We start from the raw sequence: 23,440 nt of genomic DNA on the forward strand, positions 1-23,440 counted from the left end.
TTTCCTTTCTTTCTTTCCTGGATAGTATATATTAACAATAAAAGTCATTTTGAAAATAAAGATTTTTTCAGAAATCAGAAATATAAATAGGAGTTTGGAATAATAGCTTTTCTCCATACTACAATATTTATTTTATTATTTTGTTCAATGCCCTAAGGCTTAAAGCTAGCAAATGAAACAAAAACATTTCAGTTAACATAGTTCTTTTAACGATATAAAAGTACATTTGGCTAACTTTTGGACTCGTTCAAATTTAGCAGGCTTTGGATTCCACCATTTGATAGAAGAGAAATTTCTTGGTTCCAGGGCATCATCCTTCACCAAAGTGTACCAAACATGAAGTAGTCAGTATGAGCAAAATTCAATAAAAATTCCACTAATTCAAAATACATATGCCTGGGAATAAATTATTTTACAATTAACTAAAACTGGATCAATCTGATTTTTCACCATAAACAATAGAAGATAAATCCAGCAGGGTTATAATATTTGCTTCAAACAATCACAATGAAGAAACAAATATTAGTGCTTGATACTGGATAAGTGCTCAAATATTTGTTAGAATGAATACATGAATGAATGAACACATCAGTAAATAAATATATTTGTAAAGTAAAATTTCCTTTTTAATAAGAAACCATGGTTAGAAGATAAGCTGCTTAAAACAAATATTCAGGAATTGTTCATTTTTTGCTATAGTAACATACATAACACTGGACAAGGCACTGGAATGGTTTCTCATCAAGTTTATGTAAGAAGCACATATTTGACCTGTGGATATATTCTTTTTCAAATAGTTATTGTTTGTATCAGTTTTAAAGCATCAGCTTTTTATAAAGCCAAATACCAACTGCTTTTTTCTGAAAATTAAAAAAAGTATGTTCATGATTCTTCTTAGTACCTGATGAGCTTTTAGGATGACAAATATACATTATTTCTCCAGTGTATGGAGCCATTAATCCTTCCAGGCTGATTTACATTTGCCAGAGGGAAATATATCTCCATACAATTTCAGTGCCTCATTCAGGGTGGCATGCAACCTTATTCTCATTGTCCCATGTCAGTAAAATAGCATAGATGAGGAACAAGCTATTTTCTGACGTGTCTTTTGTTTTGCGTTGGAAAGAGGAGGAGTGAAGGGGAAAGGGGGAAAAATAGAGAAGTAATATAAATTGAGCTTCCAGTATGTGCCAGTCTGCTAGGGGCTTTTCATTTATGATCTCTCCTAATAGTTACAACAATCCTGTGAGATGCCCTTCCCTTACAGAGGAGGAGGACCTTGAGACTTTTTAGGTTAAGTGACTCACCCAAGGCCACAGTTAGTAGCAGAACTGAGAGGCAAACCCAAATTCATCTGGCTCCAAAGCCTTCCTCTTTGCACTCCATTATACTGCTAATAAATTCCATTCAGCATTCCATGTCCTGGTATTGGGTCCCACTAGAATGTAAGCTCTTCAAAGCAGCTAACTTGCCTTTTTCACCGTTGCATCCCTAGCGCCTAGCTTGGTGCCTGACACATAATATCTTAAAACATAAGTGCTGAAGGTATGAATGAGTGAATAAATTAATAAGAAAAAAATACACACAGATTGTCAGACCAGGAGGGGCTCTAATCCAACCACCTCCTTTTTTAGATGGGGGAAACCAAGGCCTAGAGAGATTAAGTCACTTGCCTTTGGTTAAGCAACTAATTAGTGAAAGATTTAGACTCGATTTTGGGTCTCTTCTGTATTCTCCTCTACAACATGCTACTTGTACAAACATTTTCTAAAGCATGTTCATCAACTCCTTGTGGTTTCCTAAGCATTCTATCCTCTTGATTTAATTTTTTAATCGCAAGCTATTCCTCCCACATGGAAAGCAATGGAGGTTAGGAATACCACTAGTGCACCAGAATGAAAGCTCTGCGAGGACAGGAAATTATGTCTGTTTTGTTCATTTCAACAGGCTTGGCACTTAGAAGGTGCTCAGTAAATACTTGCTGAATAAATGAATATAATGAATATATATGATTTCCTTTTCAGTGATGAGCAAATTCTTCACAGATAATGATAGCATAGATTATATTAACAAACAGTCGGCTGGGCGGAGTGGCTCACACCTGTAATTTCAGCACTTTGGGAGGCCGAGACAGGTGGATCACCCGAGGTCAGGAGTTCGAGACCAGTCTGGCCAACATGGTGAAACCCCATCTCTACTAAAAATACAAAAGTTAGCCAGGCATGATGGCAGGTGCCTGTAATCACAGCTACTCAGGAGGCTGAGGTGGGAGAATCACTTGATCTTGGGAGGCGGAGGTTGCAGTGAGCCAAGATCACGCCATTGTACTCCAGCCTGGGCGAGAAAGTGAGACTCTGTCTCAAAAAAAAAAAAAAAAAAACAAATGCTCCATAAAATATTTCAGTAAAATTGCTCAGTGAAATGGTATTTCTCTTTCCCTCCCTTTTCTTCCTTTCTCTATCTTCATCTGTATAATGGGGGGAAATAACAGTATTCATTTCATAGGATTGTTATAAAGATAAATAATACATACAAAGCACTTAGCATGGTACTTAATATACAATTAACTCTCAATAAATGATAGCTATCAAGATGAATGTGATTCCGGGGTGGAGCCAAGATGGCCGAATAGGAACAGCTCCGGTCTCCAGCTCCCAGCCCCAGCAACACAGAAGACGGGTGATTTCTGCATTTCTGCTTGAGGTACCAGTTTCATCTCACTAGGGAGTGCCAAACAGTGGGTGCAGGACAGTCGGTGAAGCGCACTGTGCGCGAGCCGAAGCAGGGCGAGGCATTGCCTCACTCGGGAAGCGCAAGGGGTCAGGGAGTTCCCTTTCCTAGTCAAAGAAAAGGGTAACAGACGGCACCTGGAATATCGGGTCAGTCCCACCCTAATACTGCGCTTTTCCAACGGGCCTGGAAAACGGCACACTAGGAGATTGTGTCCCACACTGGGCTCGGAGGGTCCTATGCCCACGGAGTCTCGCTGATTGCTAGCACAGCAGTCTGAGATCAAGCTGCAAGGCGGCAGCGAGACTGGGGGAGGGGCGCCTGCCATTGCCCAGGCTTGCTTAGGTAAACAAAGCAGCCAGGAAGCTCGAACTGGGTGGAGCCCACCTCAAGGAGGCCTGCCTGCCTCTGTAGGCTCCACCTCTGGGGGCAGGGCACAGACAAACAAAAAGTCAGCAGGAACCTCCACAGACTTAAATGTCCCTGTCTGACTGACAGCTTTGAAGAGAGTAGTGGTTCTCCCAGCACGCAGCTGGAGATCTGAGAATGGACAGGCTGCCTCCTAAAGTGGGTCCCTCACCCCTGAGCAGCCTAACTGGGAGGCACCCCCCCAGTAGGGACAGACTGACACCTCACTCAGCCGGGTACTCCTCTGAGACAAAACTTCCAGAGGAACTATCAGACAGCTGAATTTGTGGTCTCACGAAAATCCGCTGTTCTGCAGCCACCGCTGCTGACACCCAGCCAAACAGGGTCTGGAGTGGACCTCTAATAAACTCCAACAGACCTGCAGCTGAGGGTCCTGTCTGGTAGAAGGAAAACTAACAAACAGAAAGGACATCCACACCAAAAACCCATCTGTACATCACCATCATCAAAGACCAAAAGTAGATAAAACCACAAAGATGGGGAAAAAACAGAGCAGCAAAACTGGAAACTCTAAAAAGCAGAGCACCTCTCCTCCTCCAAAGGAACGCAGTTCCTCACCAGCAACGGAACAAAGCTGGATGGAGGATAACTTTGACGAGCTGAGAGAAGAAGGCTTCAGACGATCAAACTACTCTGAGCTACGGGAGGAAATTCAAAACAATAGCAAAGAAGTTAAAAACTTTGAAAAAAAATTAGAAGAATGGATAACTAGGATAACCAATGGAGAGAAGGGCTTAAAAGAGCTGATGGAGCTGAAAGCCAAGTTTCGAGAACTACGCGAAGATTGCAGAAGCCTCAGCAGCAGATGCGATCAACTGGAAGAAAGGGTATCGCTGATGGAAGATGAAATGAATGAAATGAAGCGAGAAGGGAAGTTTAGAGAAAAAAGAATAAAAAGAAATGAACAAAGCCTCCAAGAAATTTGGGACTATGTGAAAAGACCAAACCTACGTTGGACTGGTGTACCTGAAAATGACGGGGAGAATGGAACCAAGCTGGAAAACACTCTGCAAGATATTATCCAGGAGAACTTCCCCAATCTAGCAAGGCAGGCCAACATTCAGATTCAGGAAATACAGAGAACGCCACAAAGATATTCCTTGAGAAGAGCAACTCCAAGACACATAATTGTCAGATTCACCAAAGTTGAAATGAAGGAAAAAATGTTAAGGGCAGCCAGAGAGAAAGGTCGGGTTACCCAGAAAGGGAAGCCCATCAGACTAACAGCTGATCTCTCGGCAGAAACTCTACAAGCCAGAAGAGAGTGGGGGCCGATATTCAACATTCTTAAAGAAAAGAATTTTCAACCCAGAATTTCATATCCAGCCAAACTAAGCTTCATAAGTGAAAGAGAAATAAAATACTTTACAGACAAGCAAACGCTGAGTGATTTTGTCACCACCAGGCCTGCCCTAAAAAAGCTCCTGAAGGAAGCACTAAACATGGAAAGGAACAACTGCTACCAGCCACTGCAAAATCATGCCAAATTGTAAAGACCATCGAGGCTAGGAAGAAACTGCATCAACTAACGAGCAAAATAACCAACTAACATCATAATGACAGGATCAGATTCACACATAACAATATTAACGTTAAATGTAAATGGGCTAAATGCTCCAATTAAAAGACACAGACTGGCAAACTGGATAAGGAGTCAGGACCCATTAGTGTGCTGTATTCAGGAAACCCATCTCACGTGCAGAGACACACATAGACTCAAAATAAAGGGATGGAGGAAGATCTATCAAGCAAATGGAAAACAAAAAAAGGCAGGGGTTGCAATCCTAGTCTCTGATAAAATAGACTTTAAACCAACAAAGATCAAAAGAGACAAAGAAGGCCATTACATAATGGTAAAGGGATCAATTCAACAAGAAGAGCTAACTATCCTAAATATATATGCACCCAACACAGGAGCACCCAGATTCATAAAGCAAGTCCTGAGTGACCTACAAAGGGACTTAAACTCCCACACAATAATAATGGGAGATTTTAACACCCCACTGTCAACATTAGACAGACCAACGAGACAGAAAGTTAACAAGGATATCCAGGAATTGAACTCAGCTCTACACAAAGTGGACCTAATAGACATCTACAGAACTCTCCACCCCAAATCAACAGAATATACATTTTTTTCAGCACCACACCACACCTATTCCAAAATTGACCACATAGTTGGAAGTAAAGCTCTCCTCAGCAAATGTAAAAGAACAGAAATTATAACAAACTGTCTCTCAGACCACAGTGCAATCAAACTAGAACTCAGGATTAAGAAACTCACTCAAAACCGCTCAACTACATGGAAACTGAACAACCTGCTCCTGAATGACTATTGGGTACATAATGAAATGAAGGCAGAAATAAAGATGTTCTTTGAAACCAACGAGAACAAAGACACAACATACCAGAATCTCTGGGACACGTTCAAAGCAGTGTGTAGAGGGAAATTTATAGCACTAAATGCCCACAAGAGAAAGCAGGAAAGATCCAAAATTGACACCCTAACATCACAATTAAAAGAACTAGAAAAGCAAGAGCAAACACATTCAAAAGCTAGCAGAAGGCTAGAAATAACTAAAATCAGAGCAGAACTGAAGGAAATAGAGACACAAAAAAACCTTCAAAAAATTAACGAATCCAGGAGCTGGTTTTTTGAAAAGATCAACAAAATTGATAGACCACTAGCAAGACTAATAAAGAAGAAAAGAGAGAAGAATCAAATAGATGCAATAAAAAATGAAAAAGGGGATATCACCACTGTTCCCACAGAGATACAATCTACCATCAGAGAATACTACAAACAACCTCTATGCAAATAAACTAGAAAATCTGGAAGAAATGGATAAATTCCTTGACAAATACACCCTCCCAAGACTAAATCAGGAAGAAGTTGAATCCCTGAATAGACCAATAACAGGTTCTGAAATTGTGGCAATAATCAATAGCTTACCAACCAAAAAGAGTCCAGGACCTGATGGATTCACAGCTGAATTCTACCAGAGGTACAAGGAGGAACTGGTACCATTCCTTCTGAAACTATTCCAATCGATAGAAAAAGAGGGAATCCTCCCTAATACATTTTATGAAGCCAGCATCGTCCTGATACCAAAGCCTGGCAGAGACATAACCAAAAAAGAGAATTTCAGACCAATATCCTTGATGAACATTGATGCAAAAATCCTCAATAAAATACTGGCAAACTGAATCCAGCAGCACATCAAAAAGCTTATCCACCATGATCAAGTAGGCTTCATCCCTGGGATGCAAGGCTGGTTCAACATATGCAAATCAATAAATGTAATCCAGCATATAAACAGAACCAAAGACAAAAACCACGTGATTATCTCAATAGATGCAGAAAAGGCCTTTGACAAAATTCAACAACTCTTCATGCTAAAAACTCTCAATAAATTAGGTATTGATGGGACGTATCTGAAAATAATAAGAGCTATCTATGACAAACCCACAGCCAATATCATACTGAATGGGCAAAAACTGGAAGCATTCCCTTTGAAAACTGGCACAAGACAGGGATGCCCTCTCTCACTGCTCCTATTCAACATAGTGCTGGAAGTTCTGGCCAGAGCAATCAGGCAGGAGAAGGAAATAAAGGGTATTCAATTAGGAAAAGAGGAAGTCAAACTGTCCCTGTTTGCAGATGACATGATTGTATATTTAGAAAACCCCATTGTCTCAGCCCAAAATCTCCTTAAGCTGATTAGCAACTTCAGCAAAGTCTCAGGATACAAAATCAATGTGCAAAAATCACAGGCATTCTTGTACACCAATCACAGACAAACAGAGAGCCAAATCATGAGTGAACTCCCATTCACAATTGCTTCAAAGAGAATAAAATACCTAGGAATCCAACTTACAAGGGATGTGAAGGACCTCTTCAAGGAGAACTACAAACCGCTGCTCAATGAAATAAAAGAGGATACAAACAAATGGAAGAACATTCCATGCTCATGGGTTGGAAGAATCAATATCGTGAAAATGGCCATACTGCCCAAGGTAATTTATAGATTCAATGCCATCCCCATCAAGCTACCAATGACTTTCTTCACAGAATTGGAAAAAACAACTTTAAAGTTCATATGGAACCAAAAAAGAGCCCGCATCGCCAAGTCAATCCTAAGCCAAAAGAACAAAGCTGGAGGCATCACGCTACCTGACTTCAAACTATACTACAAGGCTACAGTAACCAAAACAGCATGGTACTGGTACCACAACAGAGACATAGATCAATGGAACAGAACAGAGCCCTCAGAAATGATGCCACATATCTACAACTACCTGATCTTTGACAAACCTGACAAAAACAAGCAATGGGGAAAGGATTCCCTATTTAATAAATGGTGCTGGGAAAACTGGCTAGCCATATGTAGAAAGCTGAAACTGGATCCCTTCCTTACACCTTATACAAAAATTAATTCAAGATGGATTAAAGACTTAAATGTTAGGCCTAAAACCATTAAAATCCTACAAGAAAACCTAGGCAATACCATTCAGGACATAGGCATGGGCAAGTACTTCATGTCTAAAACACCAAAAGCAATGGCAACAAAGCCAAAATTGACAAATGGGATCTAATTAAACTAAAGAGATTCTGCACAGCAAAAGAAACTACCATCAGAGTGAACAGGCAACCTACAGAATGGGAGAAAATTTTTGCAACCTACTCATCTGACTAAGGGCTAATATCCAGAATCTACAATGAACTCAAACAAATTTACAAGAAAAAAACAAACAACCCCATCAAAAAGTGGGCAAAGGACATGAACAGACACTTCTCAAAAGAAGACATTTATGCAGCCAAAAAACACATGAAGAAATGCTCATCATCACTGGCCATCAGAGAAATGCAAATCAAAACCACAGTGAGATACCATCTCACACCAGTTAGAATGGCCATCATTAAAAAAGCAGGAAACAACGGGTGCTGGAGAGGATGTGGAGAAATAGGAACACTTTTACACTGTTGGTGGGCCTGTAAACTAGTTCAACCATTGTGGAAGTCAGTGTGGCGATTCCTCAGGGATCTAGAACTAGAAATACCATTTGACCCAGCCATCCCATTACTGGGTATATACCCAAAGGACTATAAATCATGCTGCTATAAAGACACATGTACACGTATGTTTATTGCGGCACTATTCACAATAGCAAAGACTTGGAACCAACCCAAATGTCCAACAACGATAGACTGGATTAAGAAAATGTGGCACATATACACCATGGAATACTATGCAGCCATAAAAAATGATGAGTTCATGTCCTTTGTAGGGACATGGATGAAACTAGAAAACATCATTCTCAGTAAACTATGGCAAGGACAAAAAACCAAACACTGCATGTTCTCACTCATAGGTGGGAATTGAACAATGAGAACTCATGGATACAGGAAGGGGAACATCACGCTCCGGGGACTGTTGTGGGGTGGGGGGAGGGGGGAGGGACAGCATTAGGAGATACACCTAATGCTAAATGACGAGTTAATGGGTGCAGCACACCAACATGGCACATGTATACATATGTAACAAACCTGCACATTGTGCACATGTACCCTAAAACCTAAAGTATAAAAAAAAAAAAAAAAAAAGAAACCTCATACCCATTAGTAGTCACTCCCCATTATCTTCTACCCAGGCCCTGGCAACCACTAATCTACTTTTTCTCTATGGATTTGCCTATTCTGGACATTTCAAACAAATGGAATCAGGTATTATGTGGTCTTTTGTGACTGGCTTATCATTTACCATAATATTTTCAAGGTTCATCTGGGTTATAGTATGTGTCAGTATTTCATTCCTTTCTAGGCTGAATAATATTCCATTGTATGGATATACCACATTCTGTTTATCCATTCATCAGATGACAGATATTAGGGTTATTTCACTTTTGGGCTATTGTGACTAATGCTGCTATGAACATATGTACATGTTTTTGTGTAGATATGTGCTTTTATTTCTATTGGGTATATACATATTTACAAGTAGAATTGCTAGGTTCTATGGGAAATACATGTTCAACATTTTGAGAAGCAGACAAACTATTTTCCTAAGTAGCTGTACCATTTTACAATCCCAACAGCAATGAATGAGGGTTCCAATTTCCCCATATCCTCACTAACACTTGTTATTTTCTGTCGCATTATTACAGCCATACAGTGTGTATAAAGTGGTATTTCATTGTGGTTTTCATTTGCATTTCTATAATGACTAATGATGTGGAGCATCTTCATGTGCTAATTGGCCATTTATACATCTCCTTATAGAAATGTCATTTCAAATCATCCCGTTTTTATTGGGATTTTTGTTCCTTGTATTATTGGGTTGTGAGAGCTTTTTTAAAAAAACTTCAGGATGCAAGTCCTCTAACAAATAAATGATCTGCAAAAAAAAAAAAAAAAAAAAAAAAAGATGAATGTGATTCCTTCAAATCAAATAAATAAGGACCCACAAAATGAGGAGACGGAAGAATCGAAGACAAAAGAAAGTTGTTTTATGCTTTAAACTCTGTATAATTGCCTTCAGACACAGTTCTCTATGTGCTTCAAACTTTGCAACTGCTAGGAGGACTATAAATTATAACATCATCTGGAATGTCATAGATGTTTTCTCTTTTTCTTGGAGAGTCTCGCTCTGTCACCCAGGCTGGAGTGCAGTGATGCGATCTCGGCTCATTTCAACCTCTACCTCCCAGGTTCAAATGATCCTTCTGCCTCAGCCTCCCCAGTAGCTGGGACTACAGGCTTGCGCCATCATGCCTGGCTAACTTGTATTTTTAGTAGAGTTGGGGTTTCACCATGTTAGTCAGGCTGGTCTCAAACTCCTGACCTCAGGTGATCTGCCCCCCTCAGCCTCCCAAACTGCTGGGATTACAGGCATAAGCCACCACACCCAGCCTCATAGATTTCTCTAGAATTTTTCTGGTGAAATTAATGGAGATAGAAGACATAATTAACCTTTATATAAACATATGACAATTATTCCTCAAATATTGCTATATGTAACTTTCAAAAAAGATCACCTCTCCACGAGTTCTTGTCCATTCCAGCAAAGGGTGTCGTTTTCCGCCACAGGGCTATGGCTGCAGATGTAGCCAGGCAAAGCACTATAGAAGCTGATGAAAGACTTCAACTTCTGAATTAGTTCCCTAAAAGAAAAACAAAACATCTGCGCATAAGAGGCAAGTAAATTCAGTATGAGAAAAGTTTCATTTCCTTATCAGCATGACAGAAAGGCTCTGCCAGGCTGATTAGAACAATAAATGACTTTTAAAGACATTCTTGGCTACAAGGACACAGGTTAGTTTTTTTTAAAAAATCAATAAAATGATATTAGAAAAAAAGTTGACTGCCATATAAGGTGCTGTTTCTATCAGAAGGATGATTTAATTCCAACATTCATTTTCTAAGACGTTCCACTTCCATTTTTTTTTATTCAGAATGCTGTTACCTATGTTTTCAAAGGTGCTGATTACAAGGTACACTGGAGCACTACATATCTTTTGGTTTCTGAGTGTAATTGGGTGCATTGATTGTAATTTACAATGCTATTACCCTAGAGATGGCCCGTTTCCATATAGGCTCTGGCTAATGGTTGCAGATCAGAATTGCAGGGTGCTCAGAACAGTATAAGCTCTATGAAATTCTCCTGGCAATACAGTCAGAGCAACTCACATCTGCCAGAAGAGGAGGGTTTCTTTGTTATTTGTATATTGTGGCTCCTGTGAGGGAGAGGGAGCAGGGTGGGGGACAATTCTAGTATATTTTATTATTTATTTGCTTTTGTTTTTGTGCTACATATAATAAGACGTGTGTGTGTGTGTGTGTGTGTGTGAGAGAGAGAGAGAGAAAGAGAGAGTGACAGAGAGAGAGAATATATTATGTCTGCAATTGTATGTAAACACACACACATATACCAGAAAAATTTCAGGTCTGTTATCTCATTTCAGATGTACATGGATACACAAAGTAATAAGCCTTAGACTGGAGAGAAGTGGATATGTTTAAAAAGAAATATTAAAATATCTATGTAATAGATGTACAGTGGTAAACAAACAAAAATAAAACACACTTTATTTTCTAAAGCAATGTTACTGATAGAAAATTAAGCATCCTTCACATCCAAATATACCTTATGTCTATACTAAGTTTTTGGAGACTCTATTCAGGGAATTTTCTGGCAGTGGAGTAATTATTCAATATTGTCTCCAGGCTAAGAATGGACTGGCCTGATGTATAGGCCTCTATAGGAACCAGAGGCCTGAATATCATTTGGACACTGGTGGAAGTCCTTAGCCCAGAAATGCCTTCTGGGAGTTGTTCTCAGCTCTGGCCAAATGAGGAAGACTGGTGAATATACCCTCTTGGACTTAATCCGATTCTTCATTTTATTACTGCTATGGTTTAAGATGGCTTGTCCTCACCAAAACTCATGTTGAGGCATGGTCCCCAAGGTGGCAGTGTTGGGAGGTGGTGCCTTTTAGAGGTGAAAATGGACTTATGTCTGCCTTGCAAGCCTGGGTTGGTTCTCCAGGGAATGGATTAGTTACCAGGAGAGCAGTTGTTATAAAGTGAGGCTGCCTTTCATATTTGTCCTTTTCACTTGTGCTCAGTTCCCTTTCCTTTTCTCCACCATGTTTTCACACAGTATGAGGCCTTCACTTAGAAGGCCTCACAAGATGAGGCCGCCCAATCTTGAACTTCCCAGCCTAATAAACAAACCTCTTTTCTTGATAAATCACCCAGTCTTAGGAATTCTGTTACAGCAACATAAAACAAACCACGACAATTACCATAATACTATTCATTTCAACTAATAATTTAAGAGGTTGGGGAGGGAGAGAAAGGGCTCTCAGCATAGATTCACAAAGGCTTGGGTCACTGCAAAGCCAAGGTGATGGACAGAACAACTCAAGAAAGGTTGTTGGGACATATTTAACTTCTGATACCCACAAGTTGCTTCCTGTTATGCCTGTACCCCCCACCCCACAGCCTACCCCTGGTGTCTGAGCACCATCAATCTCCAAAAAGAAGAGGCTCAATACAGAGCTCTGAAAATAAAAGTCAACATTATAGTTTCTCATAGAGGAAAAAGATGGGTTCAATTAACAGCTAATAGGAGAGATGCTCTGTTTTACAGGGTAATAATACAGTTCCCAAGAGTGGAAGCTGAAAGAGCAAAGGCTGAGTCTAAGTAATTCCCCCCACTCCATAAGGAAATGGAATATGGCCATTAGTCTATGGGAAACAATGGCCCTCTCTTAAAGGAAAGAGTTTCCCTTAGGCCTCTCCCTACCTCCAAACCCCCTCTCACTAACATAGCACATGGCAAGAAAAATTTAACCCATGCAAGGCCTTCCATTTTGATTTCCACAGAAGTTAAAAAACAAAAACAAAAACAAAAAAAACCCTGAACTTCTCCCAACCCTTGCAGTTTTCTTGGTGGATCATAAAGATTATTGACAATTTGAAGATGATCCAGATAAGGTTCGATCTAAATGTCAGGAGCATGAGGGGGCCGCAATAAACATAAGACCTCCCACTTCAGTATAGAAAGATATTACCTGGAAGGGTCAAGATAAAAGTCTAAGAAAACCACAAAGAATGTGAATATATTACTCTGTTCTCACACTGCTATGAAGAAATACCCAAGACTGGGTAATTTATAAAGAAAAGCCAGCTCTGCATGGCTGGGGAGGCCTGAGGAAACTCACAACTATGGCAGAAGTGGAAGCAAACATGTTCTTCTTCACATGGTGGCAGGAAGGAGAAAAATGAGTTCCAAGCAAAGGGGGAAGCCCCTTTTAAATCCATCAGATCTTGTGAGAACTAACTTATTATCATGAGAACAGGATGGGGGAACCCCCTCCATGATTCAATTATCTCCACCTGGTTGGGGAATGATAGCTAAAGGGTACAGAGTTTCTTCCTGAGGTGATGAAAATGTTCCAAAATCTATTGTGATGATGGTTGCATAACTCTGTGGATATACTAAGAACAATTGGATTACACACTTTAAATGGATAGATTGTATGGTATGTGGATTAAATCTCAATAAAGCTGTTACTCCTGCCCCTCAAAAGAAAGGGTAGAGAAGAGGTGAGAAATATGTCTTAGAGAAAGGGAGGGTTCTCTACTATGGGGAGGGATGCGACTTGGAAGAATGAAAAGAGACAGGGAGGAGAGTTGGAAAAAGCCAGGTTGGATGCAAATAAAATAAACACATAGGTGGTGAGGGACGAAAAGAGAAATTTGTAAAAGCTGCAGCTTCAGTGCTGCAACAGCTGTAAAACAGTTCAAATATATTTCTTCCTCCATCTTCTAAAATAAAGTATTTTGTTTTCTTTCTCATTGTGAAAGAAATATATGTTCACTATGGAGAATTTAGAAAATAAAGAAAGATAGAAAGGGAAAAAACTCATTGTCCCACCAGACACAGATAATCACTGTTGATATTTCAGTGTATTTTGTTCTAGATTTTTCTCTTGAGTAAAGTTTTACATTTATTTCTTTAAAACCTATTCTTCTTGATAGGCTTGTTCTCTGAGTTCTTTTTGGTTCTTAGTGTGTACTATCTCCATTAGAATCCACTTAGAATCCAAGGTAGATTTGACTACAAGAACCTCAGAATTAAATAAATCCTGGTTCTCAACTAATTCCCAGGCCCTGTGGGATGAGACAGTACCTGCCTTTTGGAGAACAAAGAGCAGGTCTCCAGCACAGTTCGCAAACTGGTTAATATTTTAGAGTCCCAAAGGACAGTGTTACAGTGAAGGCCATTCCTTTATGGAAAACCTTCTGAATTACTGTGAGAAAATACATCTTGGTCTCTAAAAGAAACTGATTATTGAAAATAAGTGCAGACATACTGTTTGGGAGGGTAGGGAAGAAGACTTTAGAAACTGTTGGAGAGTTAATGAGCTTTTCAAAGGACAGCAACAACAGGTGATAATGTCCTCTGACACTACAGCAGCAGAGTGTTGCAAGAGTAGTTTACCTCCTACCCAGTTTACTGGGCCTCTCTCATCTCTCCCCTTCTTTGTCTCTTCCTGTCATTCCTTTCTAAACTTGTTCCAGCATAGGAATTAAGTGTATTTTAATCTTTTCTTAAATAAAGGTTTATATTCCTCTGCTTATAGTTGTAAAAGAGGAGTTGAATATTTCTATTTTTCTCTTTAAAGAAAGACACATGAAACTAAACTAAGTGACATGTTAATTACCCATGTATGACACAGTCCAGATTTTTTTCCTTTGTGCTAGTAGCCCATGACAGACAACAAAAGAATCTCCACCTGTGAACTAAGACAGTCTGCTCAACTGAATTGTTATTAGGGGGGAAAAAAGAGGGTAGAAAGTTTGGACAATTCGTTGCCTGGGATGGGAAAAACAATTTGATTGAAGGGAATGTTCTTTGATTGTAATTCCACTTTATTCTAATACATACATGTCAAACATAGCATTGACATACAAAAATTCTGATGCCTACGGCTCTCAGACAAATCCAACATTTGCCTGCTCAGGAAAAAGTCTCTTCATAGAGGTTTCCATTCAATGTGTTAAATGTGGAACTAAAGGATAGGGCCCCTTTGCATGCACGAGCCATTTTCAAATATGGCAACAGGGTGTACGTGATCTTCCCTGGAGGGCTTCCATCATCCTGAAGAGGATCATCCCTTCCCTTCTTTGGTTGCAGGGGAGGGGATTGCCTTTGCTTTCTTGCAATGATTTGCTTGGGCAGGCATCAAAGCAGCACTAATTGGAAATCACTGCAAGTAAAAACAGCCTTTCATCCCTGACTGCAGACCTGGAACTTTTTCCCTTTATTATTAAGGTTCATCTTTTCCTCTTCATATAAAGTAATATGAGCTTACTATTTTTAAAAGTTGACAATGCAGAAAAGTACCTAAACTAAAATAACGAAAATTGGAATGATGTAAGATCATGCCTAATTCTGCTGGAGAGAGCCTTTCACAGTTTAATCCCAAACTAGAGCTTTCTACCATACTTTTTCTCATAGTGTTCCCTTTGCCCAGAACGCCCTCCTTTCCTTCCTCAATCTGCTGAGTTTGTTTGAACTTATCCTTCAGGCTGAGCTCAAAAGTTACCTTTTCCAAGAAGTCTTTCTTAATGCTCCCAGGAGAGGGGCTATCTTCCCCATCTGTGACACTGCCACTCTTTTGCACCTAGCTCTGATTTGGCACTCACCCCCAATGTATGGAAATTATTCATTTGCATGTCTCCCTCCCTAACTAAGCTAGGTGCTCCTCCATTCCTCAGAGCCTAACCCTTACACAATGTGAAGCATAGAAATGGTGTTGACAAATGTTGAAAGAAGTAGAGGCCTATTTAGGGCAGAATGACTTGTACTAGATCCAGAACTTGTTGATTCACTCAGGACATACTTTGTTGTTTTGTTCAGAGTGGGTGGGAGTAGGCATTGATTTTGGACTAGGGGAGCTGAGATCAGCTTTTGTTCTTTTCTTTCTAGGTCATTTACTAGTGTCACCTGATCCGTTGCCCCTTTAGACCAAGTCAGAGGAGAAGGAGAGGAGGGGGAGCACAGGAAGGAGAAGGCTGGAATATGTAGAGTAATTTCACAAGGGTGGAGGGACTGTGTGACCTTCTCACAGGTTAGCAGTTGGGCCAGAAGCTTGGTATCTGTAGATGCAAGATGGACTATTCAACCATAGATTCGGCATTTGAACAGTGGAAAAATATTGTTCATGTACTCAACCAAACAATATATTGTATAAACATGGCAAGGTAAACAGTATCATAAGGGAAGCAGTGAAGTAGACATTCGGAAGGGCAAAGAAGGGAGAAGCTGACAACTGAGATGTGCCGAAAATATGAAAGCTAGAAGGGGCTGTGAAGATCTGATTTCTTCTATTCTGATTGTACTAGTTGTGAATCTTGTTCTCCACTCACTGTTTTAAATCTATGACAGATATTTTCAATACTTATCCCTTAAAGGAACACTGAGTCCCACACATAGACCACCAGTTGAGTATCAAATCGCCTTGAAATTGAACTAAGCTATTTTTAAGATTAGCTGTGTGTTGCAAACTACCCAGTTGGGGGCAGACAAAACAAACAGATGACTTCTGAATGCTACCAAAGGAATTCATTGTGTGTTGTTATTTTAATAAGGCAAAGGGCTTTTCAACTCATAATCAGATTCAGACAGCTTGCTCACAACGTCCACAGACTGAATACTACAATAGGGTTCCTTTGCAATTATCATATTTTTAACCATGGAGGACAGAGCTTGGGCATGGGCATAAGGAGTGCTAGAGGCACATATATTTTTCTGGACAGTGTGAAATGCTGTGCAGAACATACTGAGAGATTTATAGAGGTACTAACACTGCAAAAACAAACCCTCTTAATAACATCAGATTGCAGGGGGCAGTGCATTTAGCAAGAGATCATCTTAATTCCCACTTCTCCTGTCTCCCTAAAAGGGGTTACAATGCCTATTTGAGGGAGTTGTTAAATAAAATCAGATACTCTCCTGTTGTTTCGTTTTCTTCTTCTGCCAGAGAATTCACAAAGAAAGGCTCCATCTCAGATTCTAATGCTTCAGTTTCAATAAAAGTGAGTAACATCATTGGGCAGGCTCAATCTCCTAACACCCAAAGAAGCTCTGCCTGACCATCATTTACTCAACTCTACAGGCTTTGTCAATTTTTCTTACTATCCTTTCTTTTCCTTAGAGGATGAATCTAGGCCACGTGTGGTGGCTCACGAGAATGGCTTTAACCTGGGAGGCACAGGTCACAGTGAGCTGAGATCGCACCACTGCACTCCAGCCTGGGTGACAGAGCGAGACTCAGTCTCAGAAATATATGTATATGAATCTAAACAAAGTACCAAATCCAGTGCCCAGCCAAAACCTCATTTATCAATTTCTTCTTTCCTTGGAGGAATCAACACACATACAGCTGTCCCCACTAAGGCGAAAGGGAATGAGTTCCCCAGAGCCCAAGATAGAAGTCATAGCAACAGGCCTGGATAAACCTCCTACTTATAAATGTGTCTAGGTTGGCAGAGTAATCTCAAAATGGGACTGAGTGGGTGTGTTAATTTTGAAAAAGCTCCGCATGTGATTTGGCTACAAATTCATATACCACTTCCTCCATGAAGCCTCTGTCTTTCCCTGTAGGCTGCCTCTGTACTCTGGACATTCTTTTGCTTTAGCACTTACAAAGCTGTTTTGGAACTATTTGTATTTAAGTCTATTTCCCCATTAAACTGAGCTGGAGAGCATAGATTGTGTCTTTGTATTTTCAGTGCCTAGTATACATTTTGGTACTTAACAAGTGTTTACTAAATTTTGGCTGAATTGAATAAAGATACACCCACCCCCACACACATATAGAGTAAGTCCTCACTTAATGTCATTTATAGGTTCTTGAAAACTGAAACTTAAAGTGAAACAATGTACAGCAGGTCCTTGAATAACGTGGTTTCATTCAACATCGTTTTGTTATAATAGTGATGAGGAAAAAATTGGTTTTGTTATATGCCATTTTGCTTAAAATTGCAGTTTCCAAGAACTTACAGACATAGTTAAGTGAAGATTTTCTATCTATCTGTCTGTCTGTCTATCTATCTATCTATCTATCTATCTATCTATCTATCTATCATCTATCTATCATCTGTATCTGTCTATCTATCTGTCATTTCACTTCAGTCAAATGTGGAAGGGGTTGCCACTAGTTAAAGGTCAATGCCTTAGATGAACTGAAGTTTATTCCTAAGGTGGTTCAGTCCAAGAGTAAATGCAATGGAGAAAAATGGACAAAGGACAGGCAGGTGCAAAAGAGGGCCTTAATAAATGGCCTAAAAGACAAAAATTTTCCAAAGAACCCCTATGCTATAGGAAAATAGCTCTCAAACATTTTGATGTTGGGAGCCCGGAAGTCGTTTTAAAATACATCCACAAAATCCTTGATTCTCCTCCCTTCAAGAGGTGGAGCTTAATTTCCTCCCTCTCCTTGAGTGTGGATTAGAATTAGTGGCTCACTGGCTGGGCGCAGTGGCTCACACTTGTAATCCCAGCGCTTTGGGAGGCTGAGGCATGTGGATCACCTGAGGTCAAGAGTTTGAGACCAGCCTGGTCAGCATGGTGAAACCCTGTCTCTACTAAAAATACAAAAATTAGCCAGGCATGGTGGTGGGCGCCTGTAATCCCAGCTACTCAGGAGACTGAGGCAGGAGAATTGCTTGAACCCAGGAGGCGGAGGTTGCAGTGAGCTGAGATGGCGCCATTGCACTCCAGCCTGGGTGACAGAGCAAGACTCTGTCTCAAAAAAACAAAACAAAACAAAAAACCACAAAGAATTAGTGGCTCACTTCTAACAAATCAAATATGCCAAAATTGATGGTGTGTCACTTCAAAGGCTAGGCCATAAAAGACACTATAGCTTTCTCTTTGCTCTCTTCCATGGATCACTTATTGTGGGGTAGCCAGCTGCCATGTCCCGAGGCCATTCACGTAGTCCATACGGTGAGGAACTGAGACCTCCTTCCAACAACCAGCACTAACTTGTTACACTTGTAAGTGAGCCACTTTGGAAGTTGGTCCTCCAGACTCCATCAACATTTTGAATGACTGCAGCCTCAGGATCCCAAAGAGCTTTTGTTTATATGATATATATTTATCGATATTTACTGTTGTAGAAATTTTTAAAAATTTTAAAATTATTATAATTTGAAACTAGCAATTATGGACCCATTACATGTTAATATAAATATTAATGACATTTTATGACAACAGTGAGAAAAATGGTAACATTTTTCATTTTTGCAAGCTGTCTCTACTGTCTGGCTTGATAGGGGATAGGTAGATTCTCCTATTGACTTCTGCATTTAATATGTTGCAATAAATTGTTTTGGTTGAAGTATATGAACAATATCCAGCTTCACACAAATTTATAATTAGCAAAAGGAACACCTCATAGGTGCCCTGAAAGCGTCACTGGGACTCCCAGCAGTCCTGAAATCACATTTTAAAATAGCTGATACAGGGAAACTAGGACTCCATTGGATTGGAAGTCAACAAAAGAGAAGAAATGAGGACTTTCTGAAATGCTTCAGTGGGGGAACTCTGTCAAGCTGCATTACTGCCTTCTTTCATCCTAAACTGTATGAGATCACGCTAAGAATTACCATCTCAGAAACCCCTATAGGAAAATGAGAGGAATGAAATAGTTTAGCCCAAATCTGGGATGTTACTTAATTTCTTTCTTCATTTTCTATCTATAGGCCAATCTCAGCTAACCCCCTCAAGATCAATAGGAACAACTCATGTCTAGCTATTCTTGAGCCAGTGGCAGGGCTGGCTACATGTGCAGTCTTTTCAGGTAGGGCAGTTCTTCTAGAATTGTATTGGGCTTTCGATCCAATTTCTACCCCTTTATTGTAATTTAAAAAAATAGAATGGGGATAGAGGGAAACTGGATCAGGGGAGAATGGATGAAGAGAATAAGAAACAAACCTGGATTTTGTCCCTTCACTGTTGTTTTAAGAACCAGGAACCAGATCCTTCATTTTATCATTTTTAAAAGAGTGTGTAAAGTGTGCAGTGTCTGTGTATACACATGAATGTGTCTCACCAGCTTCTCTCTGGTGAATTTAACTCTGACTGACTGTTAATAATGGGAAAAGCTACAAAGCAAGCCAAGGAATTGTGAGACCAGATTGTAAGCAGAAACTATTTTGCTTAATCAATAAAAGATCTTGAATAGGGAAGTCCTTTTCACACATGTTGCTATACTAGATATTTATGAACAGTAAATTTACATTTAAATATGGCTTGGATATAATATTATCTTTTTTTAAACACTGACAGATGATAAAATTTAATACATCAAGCACTCTACTCAGAAGAACTAAATAACATGTATTTAAGAAGTTTCACTCTAGTGGTTTTTGACCTTAAAATACAATTGCTAATTGTATGCTGGAATAAAGAAAAAAGAAACCTCTCACCTTCTTCGGCTGGATAAGGTTTCTTCATGTTCTACATGAGCAACTTTTAATACTTTCTTGTCAATAAACAGATCTTCAGGATAATAAGCAGATCTATATTGGCGTTGTTGAGAATGGGCACATAACTTGCCAATCTGAAAAAAAGAAATGCAATATAATTATATGATACTTGTGCAGATATGATAGTAGAAACAAATTCTGAAAGGCACTTCAATTTCTTCCCCCAATTTTAAATAGCAGAACAAAGCTATGACTAGAGTCAAAAAAAGGTGATAAGCTTGTAAGGCAAAGAACCATTGGTGGAAAGAGGGCTGGAGACTGGGAATGGGGGCCCCATTCTGAGTACAGCCTATTCAGAGATTTCCTAAGATAAAAAATGGCTTTTTTTTCTGCAGTGAAGTATACATTTGAGAGGACCGTCAACACAGGCCCCATGCTATTGATACCTTTCAATGGCACTTGGTATTAATACGTATGAAGAAGTTCACAAAAGGGAATTGCAAAATTTAGGAAGAACTGGTGCAGAAGATAGGGGTTGTGTAGCCAGTTAATAGAAGAGCAGCCTCCCAAGCACAGAGTGCTCCCAATTTCTATGAGTATTTTGTTATAAGACCCAAGCTAAGGTACTCTGATAAAAAGTGTGGTTGCTCATCCGGATTTCCTAAAAATGCCCAAGGGAAGAAGGCAAGACAACCAATCAGTAGCCAGTGACAGGCAGCTCACACCTGTAATTCCAGCACTTTGGGAGGCTGAGGCAACAGGATCACTTGTGGCCAGGAGTTCAAAGCCAGCCTGGGCAACACAGCAAGACCCAGTCTCTGCAAAAAATAAAAAATTAGCCAGGTATGGTGGCGTACACCTGTAGTCCCAGCTACTCAGGAGGCTGAGGTGGGAGGATCGTTTGAGCCTGGGAGGTCAAGGCTGCAGTGAGCCATGATTGTGCCACTGCACTCCAGCCTAAGTGATAGAGGGAGATCCTGTTTCTAATAAATAAATAAGCAAGCCAGTGTCATCACCTATGAATCATATATCATTAAATAAGCCCAGGATTAAAAGTATTTTAAAAACATAGGTGCTCAAGAGTCTCCCTTTCTTCCTTCCTCCCTGTCTCCTTTCCTCCCTTCTTCCCTCCCTTTCTTCCTTCCATCTTTTCTCATTCATTCATTCAAAAATATTTATTGGATATCTCTCTCTAAAGCTGACCTCTTTTACACTCATATAGCAATACTTTTTTAAAAATGGCATAATCTTTCTTAGCTCCATTCTACTTGATTTTTTTGGTTTAATTATTAGTAGATTTGCTACTTTTTTCACTTGTAAGCAAAAGCCTAAATGAACTTCCATATAAAGAAATATGAATATTAACATTCTTATATATCTCCCTTGTGCCAGACACTATGCCAACTATTATCATCCCCATTTTAGAGATGAGGAAATTGAGGCTTAGGGAGTTAAGTGACTTGCATGAGGCAGAAAAACAGTGGACTCACTTGTCTGACTTAGAACCCATTTGTCTGACTTCAAATGTTATGCGACATTGCCTCCCTAGCAGATAATGCTTGACCTTCCAGTAGCTTACATTCTACATTGTAGAAAAATATAAAGAACTACCAGTCCTCAAAAACATAGCCATCCAACGTACCCAAGGTGAATATATAGGCTGTAAACATCAGGAAAAATATTAGAAATATCTGGCAAGGAGAAGGGTTGTATGTTTGTCACTTTTGTATTTCCACACTATTCAGACTGGATTTTGTGCGCCTAAGTTAGGTGAATTAATTGAAGTGAATTGAAAGAATCTTCTATTATCAGCCTCAGCTCAGCACTCTACTTATAAGCCATGGGCTCTGCGTGGTAATCCCAGCTTCTGGATTTCTCAAGATTGCCTTGACAGCATTTACTAAGTTATCTATTTATACAGCTTTGGAGGCTTTTCATATAAATAAATTCTCAAATTAGAAAAAAAATCTAGAATCAGAGTAGCATCACCTTCATTTATAAAAGATAGCATCTATAGTTTGATATTCAGATGAGCTATACTCAATAGTTTATCTTAATGGGAATAAAACAAAAGCTGAAGACAATTAAAGACATTCAATTTGGCTTTGGAATGCATGATACTGAATTTTCCAGACGTGCTTATGTAATGCTACGTGACTTTGGCTAATATTAACTTCAAACGAAGCGTGTGCATTCCATGAATATGCCTTAACTAGTAGCAGTCTGGCAGGGTGCTTTAGGTCAGGGGCTGCCTAGCTGGACTGGGGAGTTAAGTTCCAATCATTTTCAAAACATATAATGAAGATGCCAAATAAATGAGGGCAGACTATGTATTATCACTTTCTATCTGAAGGCATATACATGCTTACTTTGTGAAAATGCAGGTGAAATTTCATGGAACAAAACCTTGATGTTTGTTCCATAAATATCTATTATTCTGTGAATAAACATTCATGTGAGAACTTATTTCAGTAGGATCAAAGTATTCTTGGCACATTCAGGAGCACAGTACACATTCTCTTGACCTACACCTGTTCCCAGTCCAGCACCAAAATCAAATCTTTCACACATCTTTCACAGTAACTTGTCTACTTGCAACCCACAGCTGTGAAATCTCCCTCCCCATTGAAAGTCAGCCCTTTGTATCAGTGAATACTAATTGGTCCACAGCAAGACTTTAAAGTTTTTAACTCCCTCCCTGCTCACCAACCCCAACCTACTGGAAAGGGGTGCAGCTGAGGCAAAAGTAGGAAGGTTAAGAACAAATGATAATGTCGCCACTCTGCAGTCTGATCTTTCTTCCCAAGCCACCCAATGTAGTATTATCAAGCCAACTTTCCAAGGCTCTCTGTGTGGGGTAAGGGGCAAACAATGGTATCCTGCCAATAACCCTACTCCTCCATCTGAAATGTGCCACATCTTATCAGACAGGCTGCATTTTCTTCCACAAATCTCCCATGAAGCAAATTCTTCTCATATACAAAGCATTTGTCAAATATATTCCCTCCTTTGGGCTCTTCTCCCTACATCTTTCACCTCCACACTATGTGAGCTGTAGGTGAATATTATGAGCTTATTTTGAGAAGTGGACACTAAAAGAAAACATAACTTACAAAGAGATGCAGCATTCACATTAAAGAAGTCTTTTCAGCTTCACACTTGGGAAACGTCAGGCTATGCTGGGAGACTTCAGTCTTATTCTTCAGCAGCCCTTACTGAAGAAGCCAGCCTCCCAAGTGGCATTTTAGAAATCAGTATCCTGCCCAGGAGTTT

At 39.7% G+C, this 23,440-nt stretch overlaps 1 protein-coding gene across 1 annotated transcript in view; it reads right to left on the reverse strand.

Annotated features, from left to right (window-relative positions):
• Window positions 1–23,440, reverse strand: part of GPC3 (glypican 3) — a 468,130-nt gene that overhangs the window by 157,264 nt on the left and 287,426 nt on the right. The window contains 2 exon segments of the mRNA XM_055268231.2: window positions 10,195–10,320; window positions 20,168–20,301. Coding sequence (XP_055124206.1) covers window positions 10,195–10,320; window positions 20,168–20,301 — 260 coding nt within the window.

Source organism: Symphalangus syndactylus, chromosome X (genome assembly GCF_028878055.3).
Source record: "Symphalangus syndactylus isolate Jambi chromosome X, NHGRI_mSymSyn1-v2.1_pri, whole genome shotgun sequence".
Lineage (NCBI taxonomy): Eukaryota > Metazoa > Chordata > Mammalia > Primates > Hylobatidae > Symphalangus > Symphalangus syndactylus.